The following is a 20,645-nucleotide window of genomic DNA, read 5'->3' as shown; positions in this document are numbered from 1 at the left end:
GCAACGGAGACACTGGGATGGTTTTTGCACCACTATTCTGTAAATGTCATTAATAACAATTTTGATTTTGAGGCAGTGCAGGACATGGACTATCCCAAGATAAAACCGTATTAATTCGGGCACCTGGGTGGCTCAGCCGTTAAGCGTCTGCCTTCGGCTCAGGTCATGGTCCCAGGGTCCTGGGATCGAGTCCCACATCGGGCTCCCTGCTTGGCAAGAAGCCTGCTTCTCCCTCTCCCACTCCCCCTGCTTGTGTTCCTGCTCTCGCTATCTCTCTCTCTGTCAAATAAATAAATAAAATCTTTATAAAAAAGAAAAAAACCGTATTAATTCATTGGTACTCTCTTTATAGACAAAGTATGTAAAAGTAAAAGTAAATTAATACAATTACAGTTCTGGAAGGCCTTGGCAGTCTAGTATTCCATATCCAGGAGAGTCTCTGTTAACAGTGATCTGAACATTCTAGATAAATGGGTGTTTTCTACATTCAGGCAGATAGGCTTCAGTTGACCCCTCAGCAGGCTTCCCCGTATGACAAAACATTGAAAACAAACACATTTTAACCTGGGGTCACTTCCTAGAATGAGAGTGTTACAGGGGAATGGGCTATGTTTTCTACCAATACAAAAAGTAGAAAAGTCATCATCAAACTATGAGTGAATTGTGGGTGGACAGTTTTGGAAAGCTGACGTAGTGTCTGGAAATCAACTTCAGAAGTCTTCTTTATCCGAAATTATGTGTGCAAGTAAAGATTCTCTTGGTTTACCTTAGCATGGCACATGGCCTGAGGATAAACAAATCTTTCCCTGCTTTATTTTTTTTTTCCAGGAGAAAGAAATGGAAAAGCAGAAAACCCTCTACCAACAAGCACGGCTGCATGAGCGTGGAGCCGCAGAGATGGTCCTTCAGATGATAAGCGCCAGCAAAGGTGATTCCGTGATTTTGTGGGTAGGCCCCTGTCGCTCCCACAGAGACAGCATGCTGTGACATGAAGTCATTATTAAAGAGTCCTGATAAAGCCCCGTAGATGTGATTTACCCTCTGTTTCCTTGGTGATTCAATCGAATCTTCACCATGGCAGGTGAGATGAGCCTCATGGTGGTTGAGACTCTGAAGCTGGGGATCGCCATTCTGAATGGGGGCAACGCTGGTGTACAACAGGTATGGGGGACTCCTACTGGGTCATGCAGACTTCTCAGGGTATGCCCGTTGGACAGCTGTCACGCTCCGGGGAAGAGGTGTTGGCTCTGCTGCAGCGGGGGCCACCCAGAATCACCCTTGCTGGTGTTTGTCCTTAGTGGCTAATTATATCGGTAGCCAGGAACACAGATAAAACCAGAGCCGAGAGTTTATAGACAAATGCGTACTCGACAAAGAGGGTTTACCCGGGGTTCAAAGCGAAAAACATTTAGTTTTTTCATCATTAGATGATTTTTTGCACGGAGAGGCTCTAAGGGAAGTTTTCTAAGCCTTAGGTTTGTATTTTAATCATTTTACATGTTAGCTGTCTTAACTGTGAGCAAGGAGCCCAATCGGTTAAGTGGAGTTCATAGCCCCAAACACCTGTTGTCTGTTCATTCGTTTGTTTATTCATTCAGTCACAGTGTTGTGATTGCTGACTATGCGCTAAGGTCAGGCTCTGTTCTGGGATGGAGGGTGTAGCAGTGAATAATGCAGCTAAACATTGAATGCCACCATGCATTCAGTGAGATAACACAGAGAAACATAGTGTGGAGCTCCTGGCACATGGAATCCATTCAACAGTCTGAACCGAAACCAGCCGCAGGAGACAGGAATATTCTGGTATCTCCAGGGCACTCCAGGCTCTGGCTGAAAGCCTCTGTGTGCACAGGAAAGTGACATTTCAAAGACTCTTGGCATTTGTGAGGGCTATAGCACAGGGCCCGTGAGAATCTCCAAATTTATAACCACCACTATTACATATATTTTGCCCCAGCCTTTAATTCATCCCAAACAAATTTGTCACGAAAGAACTACCATTTTCTAAAACACCCTTCCCTTTCTGTTCTCTTCTGTCGCCACCCCATCAGTTGATTTTCTTGCAGGACCTTTTTTTAAAAAAAAAAAAAATTTTTATGATGTCAGACAAAGTTCCTGCCTTCCCAGTAACAGAAAACAGAGGAAACAAAGTCTGATTGTGAAAGATACTGAGCTCTCAAATTAGCATTATTACTGGTTAAGCTCCCTTGCTCCAGTGCACCAAATTCAGCTCATGAGTTTTTCAGATTATACTTCAGAAACATTTTACTAGATCACAGTCCTGGTGCTTGTTCCTAAATGGGAGAGGCTTCAAACAGTAACTCTATGAATGTCAATGATCTACTGTACTGCTCTTAGCAGAAATACCAGTGGACCTTTATAAAATAAAATGTCCAAAATTACTTAAATAAAATAAAATGTCCACCCAAAGAGATTCTGGTTCCATAGGAAGAGGGTGGGTGGGACTCAGGCACATGGAAGGTTTAAGTCCACAGGTGGTTCTTATGCTTACCCAACTTTACAAACCAACACCCTGAATATGACTCCATGTTACTGGGACATGACATTTCACCATTGCAATTGGGAGGGTCAGTACTTGTGGCATAATTTAACATCACTTTTCCTTTTAAAATATGTCTCTCTTGTAGAAAATGCTAGATTACCTAAAGGAGAAAAAGGATGCTGGATTCTTTCAAAGCCTTTCTGGTCTTATGCAGTCTTGCAGGTAAATATGGGAAAACCACCTATATAGCATTTCTTTTCTATTCAGAAGAAAGAGGAATTGGGTAGGGATGGGACCACAAAATAAACTAGCTTATCATGGAATTGTTGAGGAAGGACTCGCCTGGTTTAGAAAGCTAAGAAGATGGGTATGGTTCCTCCAGCCTTCAGGATTACATTCAGATACCATACAGAAGGGGCAGTGTAATCTCCATTAGAGAGACGGACACAGATACACACACCTGGTTTGGTTTTTTAATCACCTTTACCTCCTTTTTTTGTTATGTTTTCTTCAGAGCTGAGTGTTTCTCCTAACATATATGCTCATAAAAGTCAAACCAGAAAAGAATGGAAAAGAGGAGGAATACCTCAGTATGACTCAAGGCTATGTTTTCGTTAGACCCATTAGGCCCTCTGTTAATCTTCATCCTTAACAGTTCTTTGAGCCTGAATAAGTATTTGGTGGGTACATATTTTGACACATCCATTTCAACAGACGTACATCCTAATATAGGAACATTTTGCCATAGCCTAAGAAACAAAGCATTAAACTTTCCACTTTTATTATCATGTGTATAAGCCTCCCCTCGTGGCTGACCCCCTGACAAATGAATAATACGTAGCCAAAAGTCATAAGGTTACCATGCCTACTCATTTTGGAAACAAGCCAGCAATCTTACTAAGTGTCAGCTTATTCTCTAAGATTCATATGTATTTTGAATAGTCTGTAACTCATTCTGAAAGAAATCACAGTTATAATTATCTAGCTCATTTGCATCTAATTAATATTCTTAAAAATAGAGCATTAGGTTTTCCACTTAAAAATTTGCAGGATGGACATACTTTCCTTTGGTGGACTTCATAATTTTGCTAACCTTGTTTGATGGAGTAAGTATTGTATGTACCCTGGGGTGATAGGGAACATATTTGAGCTGCAGTACAATCCCTTTCTCTGAGCTCCATTTTTTCCCCACCAACAACCAACTCATTTATTACCTCTCTCAGGAAAAGAAAATGTAATATTGCAAGGCCTGACTCACTGAAGATAAAATAGTACATGTGGACTCAGAATGGCAAAACTCGAGACAGTTCAGTTCCATATTGCACATGAAATTCTCAATTAAATATTTAAGTGTTCTCAGTAGTCTGTAATACTTCATATTATTAAACTCATTTGTAGTTATGGCTTAGAGGGACAGGTGACATACCTTTAGAGGCCAGTGAGTACTAACAAGTTTTAAGATATTTTCATGATTTTTGTTGATTATAAAAGTAATACATATTGGTAAAATATTGAAACATTAGAGAAATTAAAACATTTGAAATGGGTGTTTTGGAATGGAGTAAGGGTCAGAAACATCTGTTCCCCCAGATAGTCTCCTGAATCAGAACTGCTCCTTTGAAGCACCTTTGTCCAAAGGTCCTACTTCCCTGCTCTCATCTCTTGACAGCAAAGCTAAAATAGAAGGATGGTTTTGTGTTACTGAGAAGAACATTTCTACAGCAGGATCTGGGAAAAAACAACAATATGGCAATAGGACTTTTCACTGTTTTCTCTTTACAATTCATCTAAATTGCAGAAGATATGTGGCTCCCTAAAAGGGGAAAAGAAATGCTGGTTTTTTTCCCTGACATCTTTCCAATCCAATGGTCATTTCCTTTGCCCAGTGGTAAAGGAAAGGCGAAGTTTTACAGAATCTTAATGGATTCAGCCATAAGCTGCCCTAACAGCTATATTTTTGTGAGACCTCATGTTATGGTCTATAAAGCCTTTCAGATTGGGGAAAGAGCTAGAGTTCTGTTAGAGAAATAGAATGAGCCCCAATGTATATGATTATACATTGTCCTCCTTATCAAGCTCTGTGGTTGTATTAGGGGTTCCTGGCTAAGTAGGATTTGGTGGCAGCTGTGATTGGGAAGTTCAGAGAAAGTGGGAACAAAAAAAAAAAGGCTAGCTTGTTACAGGTTCTGGGACAGCATTGCCTCCAGAAGGCTTAACCTCAACTACTCTTGGCTTCTGAATAATACAAGAATTCTAAAAGGGTGTGGCCCTTTGGACTCTGTAGCCCTTTCCATCAGTATTCATCCTGAGCACTAAAACCACAGTTCCTTGTGATTCGTGGAGAAAATAGATAAATGTGGGAGGTGAACATTAATTAGTGCAGTTTAAAGTAAACTTTCTTTTGAGAAATCATAGAAATAGATTATTCCTTCTTTATTTGGGAAACCTTTCTAAATCATCATGCATAAGAAAGGACTCAGACTGGGCAAACAAGGACAGTCGTTCTAAGTTCTTCTGACCCCTGGCCGTGCATGCCTGTGAACTATAGGCATCCTTGGACAACACTCTTGATGCAAACCCAGGGAACTGCTAGACTTTCAACCACACTGTACTGTGTAGACCATTTATGATAACACAAGAACAAGATATTCTTAGTCAATAGGTACACTGACATCAGAAATCCAATTTCCCAGTGTGCATAGCCCTGAACCTTGTTTTCTCTCGTTTCTTACAAGTGTCCTTGATTTGAATGCATTTGAAAGGCAGAATAAAGCTGAAGGCCTGGGGATGGTTACTGAGGAAGGAACACGTAAGTAACTAATAAATGTGAAGGCCGTTTTCTTCCTGATTACCATAATTAACTATTTCTGGTTAGAGCCCCTGCTCAGTGCTTCTTAATCTGCAAGGACTTGCTCAATTTCAGCAAAATCTTCCCATCAGTAGCTTTGATAAAGGCTGGATGTGTTCACAGAGCCAGCCTTAACTAGACACAGTTTATCATGGTGTTTATGATTTTTCTTACTTTGCATTCTTCTGTTTTTCTCTTATCACCAGTCATTGTTCGTGAGCGTGGTAAGTTTGAGTTTCTGGCCCCAGTTGTCTACCATGTGTGTGAGTCCTAAGGGACCTTATTTAATTGCTGCAGTGCAGATACATTTTTAGGCTTGGTAGTGTTGCATGTGAAGCTTAATTCAGCATTTTGATGCTTAATTAAAGAAGTGTCTTCCATCTGTAAAGCATGGGTTGTGGACCCTGAGCCATTACTGCCATGAGCCTAGCTGGTTTCCTTACAAATACATCCCGGGGCTCACTGTTTTAGCTTGGTTGGTCATTGTGTTCTGGAGCCTCGGTTCCAGGTTAATCGGGTTTTTACCCCTTCATTCATTTTTTTTAATTTTATTATGTTATGTTAGTCACCATACATTACATCATTAGTTTTTGATGTAGTGTTCCATGATTCATTGTTTGCGTATAACACCCAGTGCTCCATTCAGTACGTGCCCTCTTTAATACCCATCACCAGGCTAACCCATCCCCCCACCCCCCTCCCCTCTAGAACCCTCAGTTTGTTTCTCAGAGTCCATAGTCTTCCCCCTTCATTTAAAGTTCCCTTTCCAAACTGTTCTGACGCAGGCCCTTTGTCATTTTTGCAGTCATTTGCTTTGGAAAGTGTTCTGGGCTGAGAAGCCAAACAAATGCTCACCAATACTCTGTTTTCAAGGTGAAAAAGTACTCCAGAATGATGAGTTTACACGAGATCTCTTTCGATTCCTGCAGTTACTTTGTGAAGGACATAACAGTGGTAAGTGGAACAGATTGATTTGTCAAAGGAAAACAACATTCAGGTGCCAAATTATGATTCAGCTCAGGATGCCACATTTCATACAACCAGCTGCTGACTCAAGGACAACAGTTAATCCATTCCTCAATAAAAAAAACCTCAATGGAAAACCAACTTGAACTTCAGGGCTGATGTTATTTAGTGCCACCCAGGCTGAGTGGCTTCCAGAATCTTCAGATGGTACATCTAAACACCCGCCCCTTTCCATCAAGCCCCTCAGAGCTCATTAAGTCCACTTTCTGGTCTCACCAAGATGGGAGGGCTCAGGGCAGAACTCTGTCCTGCAGGACCCACCAGGACCCAAACAGGGCGCTCTTGTAAGGCTTCTCACACAGTATGTCTCTTCTGAGTTTAGCCAAGAGGGCTTGCCCAGCTTCCTCAGCATGATGAGAGCAGGCTCTGACCCAGCCCTGGTGTTTTTAGACTTTCAGAACTTCCTGCGGACTCAGATGGGCAATACCACCACCATAAACGTCATCATCAGTACCGTGGACTACCTCCTGCGTCTGCAGGTCAGTGGGTCTTGGACAGTGGCATGGCTCACACACATTTCCAGAAGCTAAAGACAGTTACATGGGATCAGGGAAGGTCCAGGGTTCAGTCAAGCCCCAATAAGAATGGTGTTATAGTCTATGTCCACACACTTATGGGAAGTCAAATGCCTAAAAATGTGCATTTGAAGACTGAAATGGGGGAGTGGTTAAATATCCAATCATCTAGTATAAAATGCCTATTTACCTCAATTTTGCCAGTGAAAACCTCACCACAGAGCCCAAGAGCTGCAATACATGAATGAAAACAGAGTTTCACTAGGAAAAAGAAGTGCAGAAGGTGGTGGGAATAGGATGAGTCCACAAGTTCTTAGTTCTTTAGAGGTCACTCAGTTTAACTGTTTGAAGGAAAATCCAAATAATATCAGGAAAATCTACACAAACATAAAAAAAAAAGATTCTCTCTTCTCTCTGCTAAGTCTTCCTCCTGGTTCTGCCACTTACCAGTTGTAACCTGGAGCAATCTGTTTAACGGCCCTGTGTTCCGATGTTCTCATCTGTAGAATGGGTAGCCCCTGTCTCAGAGGGTGGTCGTAAAGATGGAGAGATGTCATATATGCAGTGGGTCAGAACAACACCTGGCACTTAACAGTGTTAGCTCTTGTGTTGCTGCTCTTGTGCCAATTGGTTGGATGATAATCATTATTACCTTTAATGTATATTTTTCATTGTGAATAAGTTGTCCTACATCAGGTCACCCGTGTCCAGCTGAACACCATCCTCTCTCCTATCTGCTCTTTCTTAGAAGAGTATATGCACTTCAGAGATGCTAGGGATTAGGTATCTCTGGGCTTTTTCCTGGGTTTCTGTCATAATGAAGAGGTCATAGCAATGCAGGATTCTCTTGTACTCTTCCTAAACCTTGGGTTTTAGCTTCACTGACTGAAGGTTAAGAAATACTAAACTCTCCTTGTTTGTTCTTAGGAATCAATCAGTGATTTCTACTGGTATTATTCAGGGAAGGACATCATTGATGAATCTGGACAGCACAATTTTTCCAAAGCTCTGGCAGTCACGAAGCAGATTTTCAATTCTCTCACAGAATACATCCAGGTAAGTGCTGCAGAATGCATGCTTGAAAACAGAACATTTTTAACGTTCCCATATTCTATATCCCCTGTGGAATATTAGGATGACTATATGGACTGTGCATCCAGCCCTAGCACTGACAATATGTATCTACAAATAGGAACCAAGTGTAGAAGAGTATTTCAAGAGTACTACTCTCTAGGAGAAGCTACAGTTTATGGTCCTTCACTGTGACCTATTCATAGCATTGTCACACTCTATTTGCATTTATCTAGTTATATTTTCCTTTCCCTCCTGGTTTGAAAATTTTTGTGGGCAGAAAATTTCTTATCTGATCTAAAATTCTTCATTTCTAGCACATGCAGCACATCCTAGATATTCAGTAAGCATGGGGAGTAGAGTGGAGAAATAATTAATAGAATGAAGGAATAAAGGGATAAATGATGTTATCTTGAGTCTCAAAATTAAGAACTTATGAGATCCTACTAATTTGTCAGAAATTAACTCTATGGAAAAGGTGACTTTAGCAACACATAAACTATGTCCAATGGCAGTAGAATCTAGAATGAAATTCCAGTTGAATATTTAGATCTCACAGCATTCTTTACCTGTTTACAACAGTCTCTGGTCATTGCCTACAGTGGTCTAACAACTGTGAAAAGGAATAGAGGATGTATTCAGGCATAATTTGCTATGAAATCAGTAGCCATATCACAGTCCTCTGGGGTATAGTATGAGATTTTTTAAAAACCATCTAATGAGTCAACCGGCACACTCCGATCATATTTGTTTATTAAAAGAAACACAAAACTAAGACTATCAACTTGAAAAGGAAGATTTTAAGGGAGAGATCAATCCTTGTTTTACTCAAGGATTGTAAGAACATGGAGAGAGAACCATAGAAACAGGTGACTGATCTGAAGTGTCACAGAACCTGAAATACCTGGGAAGGTCATTGAACAGATCTGACAAGAATTTGATTTGCTCTCTGTGGAAGCCATCCTAATCTTCAGAATTTCCCTTGGAGCACTTAACCCAAAAGTGAAAAAGAAGCTTCTTTTCGGTGAATGTGGGTTTCTTACAGCAACTTGTTTTGTTCCAAAAAGAATCTAGAGGCTTCTAGGGGTTAGACATCAAAGGTACACGAACAGTGATTTTTTTAAAAGATTTTGAGAGAGAGAGAGCACACAACCAGGGGGTTGGGGCAGAGGGAGAGGGAGAAGCAGGCTCCCTGCTGAGTAGGGAGCCTGATGCGGGACTGGATCCCAGGACCCCCGGGTTCGCGACCTGAGCCAAAGGCAGATGCTTAACCAACTGAGCCACCCAGGTGCCCCTCAAACAGTGATTTTTAAACAAGCTTACATGATTTATGAAAGCAGGCAATACCTCTCATGCTGCCCTCTTCCCTGGGAATTCTGCCAGCCCTTTTCTAGAACTTGAGATGGTATCCGTGTTCTTTTTGGAAATTTATTATTGAAGAGTGATTTGGAGATGAGTTAAAGGGTAGAAACAAAATATAAGGAAAAGTTAAGGATGAAAAATGTAGGCAGAATGTGACAGAAGAACCTAAGGGTATAAAAAATATATAAAACGATCTCACTGAAGGGGTGGGGAATAAGGTGCTGACCTAAGAAACTTTGGGAGTGAATACAGACTGTAAGACCAAAGGCAAAAGGAACTGTACATAAGTAAGCACTTTAGTTGCTGAAGTTTTTCCCGTAGGGATACGTGTTAATAATTCTGCAACCATTTTACACATATAATGGAAGTGAGCAGTTACTAAATGGCAGGAGCCAGGTTTCTCACTGTTGAATGGTTGTAGATAAGCAAGAAGAAGCTAGATGACCCATGTGGAAGTGCATTAGAGTTGGATACATCAGTATGCTAAATTCACAGTTGGACTTAGTATTGATACAGATACTTACATATGGAAACGTTTCTAGATACATTGCGTACACGTGGGTTAGTATAACACACACATATCTGCTGCCGTGTCAGCTGAGAGGGTCTTAAAGTAATGACATCACAGTAGCAGCAAGCACAACTGGCACCCAGATCTGGGTTTCTAATACCATTTTCCAGTGAGAGGAACCAGGCTTCTTAGAGAAAGGGCTGGTCCTAGTGCTGGGGCAGGGAATATATAAGATGACCCGGAGAATACTATAGTGCAAGGAAATGCCGGGGGGGGGGGGTGGCAGGGAAGAGAGAGTGGTGGGCATATGTCCAAGGGACCCGGGCCAACTGAAAGAGCTCCCAGGGACCAAAACTGGAACAATTTGAGTGACAAAATAGAGTAGTATTGGATTATAACCCAGAGCATAAAATGAATATGTGGAGTCCCTATTAATGTAAATAAATGATTACGTATATAAGAATGAATAGACAAATCTCCCAGGTAGAAGAATTCCAGATGATTTATTTTTTTTAAATGTTGATTCAATGTATAAAAATAGGAAAAGTTATTAAGATGGGAAATGAAAACTGGTAATGAAGTCATCCCTCTAGGGCTTTCCAAAAAGGTACAAATGATATTGTACCTAAAGTTTAGGTTAATGATAAGAAAATCCTAAAGGTAGTTGAACATTAGGAATATATTTTTTAAAGATTTTATTTATTCATTTGACAGAGGGAGAGAGGGAGAGAGCACAAGCAGGGAGAGCAGCAAGCAGAAGGAGAGGGAGAAGCAGGCTTCCCGCTGAGCAGGGAGCCCCATGCGAGACTTGATCCCAGGACCCTGGGATCATGACCTGAGCTGAAGGCAGTTGCTTAACCGACTAAGCCACCCAGGTGCCCCTGAACATTAGGAATATTATTCACATTTTTTTACTTGAGTAGATAGCCATGTGACCATAGCATGTTATGCATAGCTTTGCCTGAAAACAGTAGGGCCTGCTTTTCAAATTGTGGAAGCCTGGAGTTCCTCGTAACCCCTCTTAGGCCAAGGTGGAGGTGAGAGTGGGCAGGAGTGCATTTCACTCTAAATAATATTCCTCTTTGTAGTATTTTATTTGAAGAACGCATTCTGAAGCTAAAAGAAAATCTCTGAGGGCGCCTGGGTGGCTCAGTTGGTTAAGCGACTGCCTTCGGCTCAGGTCATGATCCTGGAGTCCCGGGATCGAGTCCCGCATCGGGCTCCCTGCTCAGCAGGGAGTCTGCTTCTCCCTCTGACCCTCCCCCCTCTCATGTGCTCTCTCTCTCTCTCTCTCTCTCTCTCTCACAAATACTTAAAAAAAAAAAAAAGAAAGAAAATCTCTGAGAAACCACTGCACTGTGAAATTCCTGGTGGTTTTTCCTAGACATAGGTCCCTATGATGGGGGGCAAAAAGTAATACCCTGGGAAAATAGTGCGCCACAAAATACGTGACTTTTGCAAGGAGCTATCTGCTGATAGAAGCAGGTGTCCTGTGCACTGACTAGGGCGAGATTCAGAGCAGCTCGTGATGAAATAAGTCTCCGTGAAATAAGGATGTCCTCTTCTCCATAGGGCCCTTGCATTGGGAACCAACAGAGCCTGGCTCACAGCAGGCTGTGGGACGCGGTGGTCGGCTTCCTCCATGTGTTTGCTAACATGCAGATGAAACTCTCTCAGGTACTGTGGCCCTTCCCCGCTGTGTCATTGATGTGAAATGCTGAATCACTCCTCACCCCTTGGTGTTCCCCCCGTGGATGTGGCTGCTTGATCAAGTGGCTGGACCAGACATGCAGATGAGGTCTCACTTTTACACCCGAGAGCTTCACTGGGCGACAGGAAGGAATGGCTCCAGGGGTGTCCTAGACAGGCTTTTGCATGGATGCAGCTTCCTTCCTTGTGTCCCACCAACCTACCCTTTACATAATTGCCTCAACACTCGCTTTTTATGATGCCCATCCTTTTCACTTCTTGTCACTGTTGTGTCAATTTATGACAATCTACCAGCCCCTTCTGGGTCTGTCAAATGTCTGCATGTCTCTGTAATTCATATATCCCTCCTCTCTCACCTTGGCTTCCCCTTCCTCCCCGTCACTGCCTTTCCTTCTCACTCCCCATCTCTCTGGCAAGATGAATCAGAATCGCTCCGAGCATTTATTATGAACAAATAAATGGAGTGTATATAGTTGTCGATCGCCTCTCTCCATGGCAACACATGAGGGAGAACTTCAGGATGTGTTTCAGGCTGATTAGAGTAACATTTGCAGCATTAATTTAAGTAACGCATAACTAAATTTTCAAGGCTGTCACATCTGCCTCTCTTGTGGAATGTGCTATTTAACCCTTTCATTTTTCCCCTTTTGACTCTGGCCTTATGGGAGGAGAGAGTTCTTGGGAGCGCCGCTAATTTGGCAGTAATACGTCCATTCCTATGTCAGCCCAGCCGGGCCGGTGCAGTGGAGAGGCTTTGGAGAGAGGAGCCTGGCCCTGTTTACCTCTTCGCTGGTGACTTTCAGGAAGTCACTCCCCCTTCCTGGTTTTTGGGTCCATCATCTGTGAAATCTTGGGGATTAGAATAGACTATCTGAGATCTCTTCCAGCTCTTCGTATTCTGCACCTCTGTGATAGTCCGTGTGTAGCTATGACCCACACCGAAGGGGGGGCAGTCCCTCTGAAAGTTGAGAGACTCAACAAAGAACTGTATTTGTGAGAGAGAATCTGTACAAGAAGTGTGGCCCAGAGCACATTTTTAAATATCACCCTCAGATTGCCCACCTCAGATGATCCAAGGGTTGTTTTTCCTTCTGTGACATTGAGTTTAAAACAGAGAGCTAACTTGGTGATGCCCTGTCTGCAAGGCCAAAATGAAAACCAAACAGACTAGTAGCAAAACCATCCAGAGGAATAGTCTCAATTCTGTAACATATTAAGGGACCAGTGGCACCCAGATCACCACCAACTAGAACCAGGAGACTCTAACCCAGAAAGAAAGGAGAACCCACTTGGGGATTATAACCTTGACACCTTAATTGGATTGCAGTAGTATTCCCCAAAAGCTCACCTGATCATTCTCCAGGATAAAAAACAACATGAACTAGTAGAAATACCTAACGGCTCTTTGGTGGATTGGGTTGTTCAGTAGTTTCGGACAACAAGTAGTATGTCTGCCACATTGTACTAATACAAGGGAAACTAAAGGAGCTCTCTTGGATGAGTCAGGCCACAGCGAGCCTCCCCGATGCTACAAACAGTGGATGATAAGATGTCCACGGGCACAATGGACACGACCTTCACCTAACCTTTCCAGAGCAGGCTCTTCTTGCTCACTGCCCTAAACTTTGCTCAGGGATCAGATAGCTCAGGGGTATCTCCTGTTTCTGTTCTAGGATTCCAGTCAGATCGAGCTGCTGAAGGAACTCTTGGATCTCCTTCAGGACATGGTGGTGATGCTTCTGTCCCTCCTGGAAGGTTGGGCTGTTTGGTATAACTAGGCATTCACACAACTGTAATTGGTCTGAGCACTAACCGTACTAATCATGCAGATTATCCTTCTGGCAGGTCGTTGATGCCATATGACATTGGTTAGAAAACCAAATTTTCAGAAGCAAAAAATGAGTGAGGGGCACATGGTCTGATGGACAAAGCCTGAAACCAACTCATTTTATGTTAATAGGAAAGCCAGAATGAACTGGGGAAAACCTCCAAGCTTTGCTCTTCCCTAACCTCTCCCTCTCCCCATTGCTTTTCAGTACATCTGGCTGCCAGTGTGTATGCCAGCCATCTAGTTGGGCACCCTACGAGGTCTAAGGGGATAAGAGGGGCACCGCTTATCCCTATGTGTCCCCAGTAATCTGATAATGAAACCACTACCCAGGCCCCGGTCCAGAAAGAAGGGACTGGTGTGGCCACCTCCTTCTTCCCTTTGTTTCTTTCCCCCTTGGCTCCTAGTGGTGTAGTCTTTATGGCTTGCTGCTCCCTCTTACCCATTTCCAAACCATCACGGTCAGAAAAGAGCCGACTGATTGGGCAGACAAGTTTTCTAAAAATAGCTACCTGACCAGTTACATGATGACTTGGGTTTATTTATATATTTGTATGTCTTTTTGAACCTGCCTCACAGGGAATGTGGTAAATGGAACTATTGGCAAGCAAATGGTTGACACCCTGGTAGAGTCATCTACCAATGTAGAAATGATCTTGAAATTCTTTGACATGTTCTTGAAACTTAAAGACCTAACCAGCTCAGACACCTTCAAAGAATATGACCCAGATGGTAAAGGGATTATCTCCAAAAAAGAGTTCCAGAAGGCCATGGAAGGGCAAAAACAGTACACACAGTCAGAGATTGACTTTCTCCTTTCGTGCGCAGAAGCTGATGAGAATGATATGTTTAATTACATTGATTTTGTAAACCGGTTCCATGAGCCGGCCAAGGACATAGGGTTTAATGTAGCAGTGTTACTGACAAATCTCTCCGAACATATGCCAAATGATTCTCGCCTTAAGTGTCTGTTGGACCCAGCAGAAAGCGTACTAAATTACTTCGAACCCTACCTGGGACGCATTGAGATCATGGGTGGGGCCAAGAAAATTGAGCGCGTTTATTTCGAGATCAGTGAATCCAGTCGAACTCAATGGGAGAAGCCCCAAGTGAAGGAATCGAAGCGGCAGTTCATCTTTGATGTGGTCAATGAAGGTGGAGAACAGGAAAAGATGGAACTGTTTGTGAACTTCTGTGAGGATACCATCTTTGAAATGCAGTTAGCCTCTCAGATCTCCGAATCTGACTCAGCGGACAGGCCCGACGAGGAGGAGGAAGAAGATGAAGATTCATCTTATATGTTAGAAATTGAGGGTGAAGAGGAGGATGCCAAGTCTTTTGAGTCTGCCTCTGCGTTTGCCATGGCCTGTGCCTCAGTGAAGAGGAATGTTGCCAACTTCCTGAAGAAGGCAACCTTGAAGAACCTCAGGAAGCAGTACAGGAAGGTGAAAAAGATGACCGTGAAGGAGCTAGTGAAGGTGTTCTTCTCTTTCTTCTGGATGTTGTTTGTGGGGCTCTTCCGGTTGTTCTTCACCATATTGGGAGGAATCTTTCAGATCCTCTGGAACACAGTGTTTGGAGGGGGCCTAGTGGAAGGGGCAAAGAACATCAGAGTGACCAAGATCCTGGGTGACATGCCTGACCCAACGCAGTTTGGTATCCATGATGATGCTCTGGATGCCGAGCGGGCAGAGGTGACTGAGCCAGGTGTGCCACCTGACCTAATTCACTTCGTGAAGGGTGACAAGGGAGATGCAGATATTATGTCCGATCTCTTTGGATTCCACCCAAAGAAGGAAGGTGGCTTAAAGCATGGGCCCGAAGGGGGTTTGGGTGACCTCTCTGAGATTATTGGCAAAGATGAACCCCCTACACTAGAGAGTACCGTCCAGAAGAAAAGGAAAGCACAGGTAAGCACAAGTTGTTTCTGTCATCTCTTCTTTATGCCCAGAAATGGACTTGTTGTCCATTCTGACACCAGTTCCCTAGGCACCAACATTGTGTTAGATGCCAGCCCTTCTGTACCCTGATCTTGCAATTCTCTGCCATGTCTGGGAAGAGCAAGACTCAGAGGGTTGTCTTAGGGTCTAGTTGCTGAGTGGTCTTCAGTGTACATTGTGGAGGCCAAACCTGATGGTCTTCCACGACTTTATTAGAAGGTTAGTCCTCATGGTGCACAGGTTCAGTGAGTGAACGGAAAGCATAGAACACCAGGGAGAGGTTTCCTTCACTACCCAAATGAGGGTGTTCCTATAAAAACCTGTCATAAGCCGAAATGGCATAAAGCAAAGAAGCATTTATCATTTCATAAAGGTAAAAATCCTTTTTTGATTTCTTGCAGTTAGCATAGGCAGGTCCTGATGGGGGTCTTTCATAAAAGTGAAGTGGCATAAAGCATACTTTCAGATAGTGGGAGAAACCTAGGGAACATAAGGGGAGACCTTTCTTTTGATATGGTACTTCTGCAGTGTCCCAAATGGTCCAGATGATATCCTTTAGCCCAGCATCATGCTTGGAATATTTTCATTCTTGAGATGAACCTACTATCCAGTGTGGACTTTGAGTCAATTGACTAGATTAAGGGAATAACAGTAATCCAGAGCCCCTTGGTCATGGAAAGTTCTGGGTGTTCCCCTCCATGGCAGCCTCCAACTCACAGCATCATTCTAGCATCAAAGAGAGACGTGTAAAGACATCAGAGGCCAAAGACAAATTTTATTCATTCATTTCATTAATATTTATTAAATAGTTAATATGTGCTTCCCACTGTTTTGGGCTCTGAGAAGACAGTGGTGAGTGAGAAGTGCATTGTCCCTGTAATTTAGTGGAAGAAAAATAGACATTGTGGAAGTCAGTACAAGCATAAAGAATGTTAGGAAGGAAGAATGCCAGATAAAGGAAAATGTATAGGAGAGAACTCTCCCCTAATTTTGGAGAGTCTGGGATGGAAGCATCAGAACCATAGGCCTTCATGCAATATGAATTTATTTACTCTGTTTTGCTCTCTGATGTAGCCCCAGGTCCCAGACAGAGTTTGATACATAATAGGGACTCATTCAAGGCCTGTTACATACCCAGCTGTGTTCGTAGGATCCATGGGAATACATTGGTTAACAAGAGACAACACTTTTGCTTTAATAGATCTTAACTTCTAGTGGAAGAAGACAACAAATCAATAAGATAATTACCATTTGTGACACGTGCTGAAAGAAATGAACAAGGCCACGTGTTACAAAGTGAATATGGGCCCTACTATGAATAGGATGGTTAAGGAGACTTCCGAAAAGGTGTCACCCGAACCAAGTCCTGAAGGATGGCAGGCCCAGGAAAGACCAGGGCAGTCATACTCCAGGGAGAGGAGTGGCTTGTGCAAAGGTCATGGTGCAGGGAAGGATTTGGAATGTGCCAGGAAAGAAAATGAGGTCTGGCTGTTTAGGTGTAGGAAGTAACGAGTCAAGTGGTATAAGACAAGGATGGAGAAAAAGGCCATGATCACATAGGCCTTATAGGCCTCCCTGAGGAGCTTGAATTTTATTCTAAGTGTAATGGTCATCAGTCAGAGGGCCTGGGGTAGTAGTTAAGAGGATTGAAGACAAGGCAGGAATTCTGTCTGGTGGAAGCAGCTTGTGGATTGGACCTGGTGTGATCTGTGTCCCATCCTTCCCTGACCCCGTGGGGCAGTAGCACCAATGCCATGGGGTCCTCACACAGGTTTTCTCTGGGTGTTGAATAATAGCAGGATGACTGAGTTTTTAAATTTGCAATCTTTGCGTTGGCATTTCTCCAGAGTGGCTTACACTTGCATCCCGTGATCCTGAGGAAAGCAGAGGCACTCCGAAGAGAGAAAGCCATGGGCACGTGCAACCAAGGAGATGAAAATGGCCAGTGCTCTATATGGCTCACTCATGACTGTGATCTCTTTAATTTAAGGAAAACTTGACTGATTGTTATTTTTGTCCAGGCAGCAGAGATGAAAGCAGCACATGAAACCGAAAGGAGAATGGAGCCCGAGAAGGCAGAGTAAGTTCCTGGTAACTTTGGCTGCTTGCAGTGCTGTGGCAGGTAGTTCTTGACGACATCTACTGTGGTATTGCTGTGCTAACTAGAAATCTTGATTTCTGTTAAAACAAGAAACAGGTATTGTGCAAGCCCTGGACACACTTCTTTTTACCCCAGCTGTACAATAAACATATTCCATTAACCATGTTAACTTTGTCATTGCACTAGAAGATCAGAATTTCACCATCTGGCCAAATAAATCATTGAACACCCACACTTAGCAACTTCATATAATTGTGGTGGTGGTATCTAATATATTGAATACATATTACATGCCACGGTCTGTGCTAAGGTCTTTTTCTGTTTGTTTTTAGAGAGTGCAAGTGTGGGGGGGTTGGTAGGGAGGGGCAAAGGGAGAGGGAAAGAATCTCAAGCAGACTCCCCGCTGAGCTCAGAGCATGACACGGGACTCCATCCCACAACCCTGAGATCATGACCTGAGCTGAAATCAAGAGTCAGCCACTTAACCGACTGAGCCACCCAGGCGGCCCAGTGTGCTAAGGTCTTTTATACAATATCTCACTTAATTCCTACCACAAGCTTAGAATAGGTACTATTACTAATTCCAACAGTCTTTAAAAATAAAGGACAACTTTTCTGAAGGGAAAAAAAATTTGTTTAGCCCCATATCAGAAGAGGACTACAAACACATTTACAACTGACGCGCCCCTATGACCGCAGCTCCTCAAAGCGGCATTGGTCATTAAATGCAAAGTTGACATCCATGCACTGTGGGGTGATACAGACTTGAAGTTCCCACCCTCCAGGAATAATGACAAGATTTCTTTTTCTCCCTCTCTGGGCCAGGCCTCCCACTGCCCTTCCGTGCTGATGGGTCTCTCATTCCTACAGCCTGGAAGATGGGGAGAAGGAGGATACGGCCAAAAAGGAAGAGCAAGCCGAGGCTCTGTGGGCAGACATGACAAAGAAGAAGAAACGACGGCGGGGCCAGAAAGTCGAGAAGCCTGAAGCTTTCATGGCTAATTTCTTCAAAGGGCTGGAAATCTATCAGACCAAGTTACTGGTAAGTGCTCCAGCCCTGGCCCCGCTCCTGACTCAGACCTCAGACGAGTGGCCACATTCTGTTTCACTGTTCAGGTCGTTATGCTTCTTCCTCTTTCTCATTCCTCTTCCTTTCCTCTTCTCCTTCATCTCTGGTCCTTGTGTGTTGGAGGAAAAGGAGAAGAAGGTAACCTGTGCAAAATCAAGCGCTCCAGCCCCTCTACCCAGCCCGGGATGCCCTGTGCTGTCCGCAGAAGGGTGCAGATACCTCTTTCTAGCTGGTTCTTCATGTGTGTCATGTGCAGACTTGGCTGATTGTAGTCCAAAATTCAGAAGTAGTTGGGTCATCTGGGATGCAAAAAGAATATGGTTATGTTAGGTTCACCTATTACTCCTCAAAAGTTATTCTACATGCAGTCAGCTCTCAGTATAGCTCGTAATGTCCTTTTCTGCACATTGCCTAGTGAGGGACAGTTGCTGATGGCCAGGACAACATCACTGGGGAGAGCCCCCTCCACAGAGAGCTTGAGAGCTTTCCCCAAGCAGCTATCATTCCAGTCCTCAAGGGCTAGTTCTTCTGGGGAAGATGGCAGTGGGAATGCTGCCCCCTGAGGGGGCAGAGGCAGAGGCTCTGTGACTTACAAAGGGACGAAGACACTAGGCCACAGACTGGCTACCTCCAGACTGGGAGCTACAGGGCTCTTCAGTGGGCCTTGAATACTCATAATTTCCAAATACACTACTTTCTGAGTGGAAAGTGCACAAGCGCTCGAGCACACACACACCCCTTCACAGCAGCATTTGAATCCTCTGGGGTGATGTGTTTAGGCATTTGGTTCCCTGAGGGGTAACCCAGAGCAGGGTTCCCTTAAGCATCATTCTCAGCAATTTTTTTTTTTAAATCCGTGTCCCTGGTTCCTCCCCAAATAAGTCATAAGTCCAGGATTGTCTTAGAGGAGTGATTATCAACAAGTAGGACTTGTCCTGTATACATTTCTAGCCAGAAAAGGTCTTCTGTTTGAGGGAAGGAAGGTCTCTTTCCCTTCTAAAACTCTTCTACTCCTGCCTGTCCTTTCCTTTTCAGCATTACCTGGCCAGGAATTTCTACAACCTGAGGTTCCTCGCTCTCTTCGTAGCCTTCGCGATCAACTTCATCCTACTCTTTTATAAGGTGATACTGCATTCAGGGTTTATTTACTAAATAGATATATTCTTTTTTAAAATCATAATAGAATGTATGATCTTAATTAGAGCAAAAATGTGAATATCTAAGGAAATTTCTAAGACATTGGCTTCTAAAGGGATATGGTCTTTAGCAGTGCAGAGAGTGGAGACACCACTTGCCAGGGAAGCCATTTGGGGCACTATTTCCAGAGTTCAGGCTTGTTCTAGTCATTACTTTATAAACTCTCCAAATGTGTGTTGGGTACCTCCTATATGCTGGACCCTATAGTGGGCACTGAGATGTATCTCAAAATGAGTAATAAATATAGTTCTTTCCTTAAAGGATAAGGTAACAGAAAGCCATTTTCATTGGCCCATAGGTTAGAACCATTATGAAGGAAGAATTAACAGTAGTTGGTTTTTGGGATATGGGAAAAGAGGGACTGATCAGGATAAATAAAGATTTTGAACATTGGTAAGTGGGTCTCATAGACCATAGGCACATAATAAATGTTAGTGGAATGAATTCATGAATGACAGGTTCTGGATTCTCGACATCGTCTTTAACTGGCTATCCTAACTTTGGCCTCTCTCCCTTTCTATCTAAAACCACCAATCTGACTTTTATAAAACCTGCTTTTACCTACATCAACCTGCCACTAGGTTGAACTAGTAATGGCTTTCCATTGCCTGTGGAGGAGAAATGGAGGTCCATAGAGGGGTGTGGCAAAACCCGGGTTAAACTTACCAAGGCTGAAGTGACTGCGGACAGTCGTCCCGACGGAGAGAGCCAGCCAGTGGTGGGGCTGCAGGGGGAGGCCTCACGGGTGTGGACCTGGGGGCCATCTGTGTCGGAATGGCAGTTGAAGCCATGAATGTCACAGGTGTCGAAAAAAGCATGGAGAATGTTGAGTGTGTGTGTGTGCACACGTGCGTGCACTTGTACACGTGTGTGTTTGTGTCTCAGCCTCCTCCCCAGGCCACGGCGTTTCAGAAATTACCTCCCGTGGCATAGGGATCACGGCGTAGGTAGTGCAGCGTTCCTA

General features: G+C 43.5%; 1 protein-coding gene across 1 annotated transcript in view; it reads left to right on the top strand.

The window, feature by feature from the left end:
- The window catches only part of RYR3 (ryanodine receptor 3), a 504,411-nt gene that overhangs the window by 465,053 nt on the left and 18,713 nt on the right, over positions 1-20,645 (top strand). The window contains exons 78-91 of the mRNA XM_032417231.1: positions 829-928; positions 1,082-1,161; positions 2,649-2,725; positions 5,239-5,312; positions 5,558-5,575; positions 6,225-6,305; positions 6,768-6,856; positions 7,820-7,948; positions 11,409-11,513; positions 13,220-13,301; positions 13,954-15,284; positions 17,336-17,394; positions 18,286-18,457; positions 19,520-19,606. Coding sequence (XP_032273122.1) covers positions 829-928; positions 1,082-1,161; positions 2,649-2,725; positions 5,239-5,312; positions 5,558-5,575; positions 6,225-6,305; positions 6,768-6,856; positions 7,820-7,948; positions 11,409-11,513; positions 13,220-13,301; positions 13,954-15,284; positions 17,336-17,394; positions 18,286-18,457; positions 19,520-19,606 — 2,484 coding nt within the window. The remainder of the gene's footprint in view (positions 1-828; positions 929-1,081; positions 1,162-2,648; positions 2,726-5,238; positions 5,313-5,557; positions 5,576-6,224; positions 6,306-6,767; positions 6,857-7,819; positions 7,949-11,408; positions 11,514-13,219; positions 13,302-13,953; positions 15,285-17,335; positions 17,395-18,285; positions 18,458-19,519; positions 19,607-20,645) is intronic.

This window comes from Phoca vitulina, unplaced genomic scaffold (genome assembly GCF_004348235.1).
Source record: "Phoca vitulina isolate PV1807 unplaced genomic scaffold, GSC_HSeal_1.0 scaffold20, whole genome shotgun sequence".
Classification (NCBI taxonomy): Eukaryota; Metazoa; Chordata; class Mammalia; order Carnivora; family Phocidae; genus Phoca; species Phoca vitulina.
The sequence above is the reverse complement of the archived record's forward strand: the minus strand, read 5'-3'. Positions and strand labels throughout refer to the sequence as shown.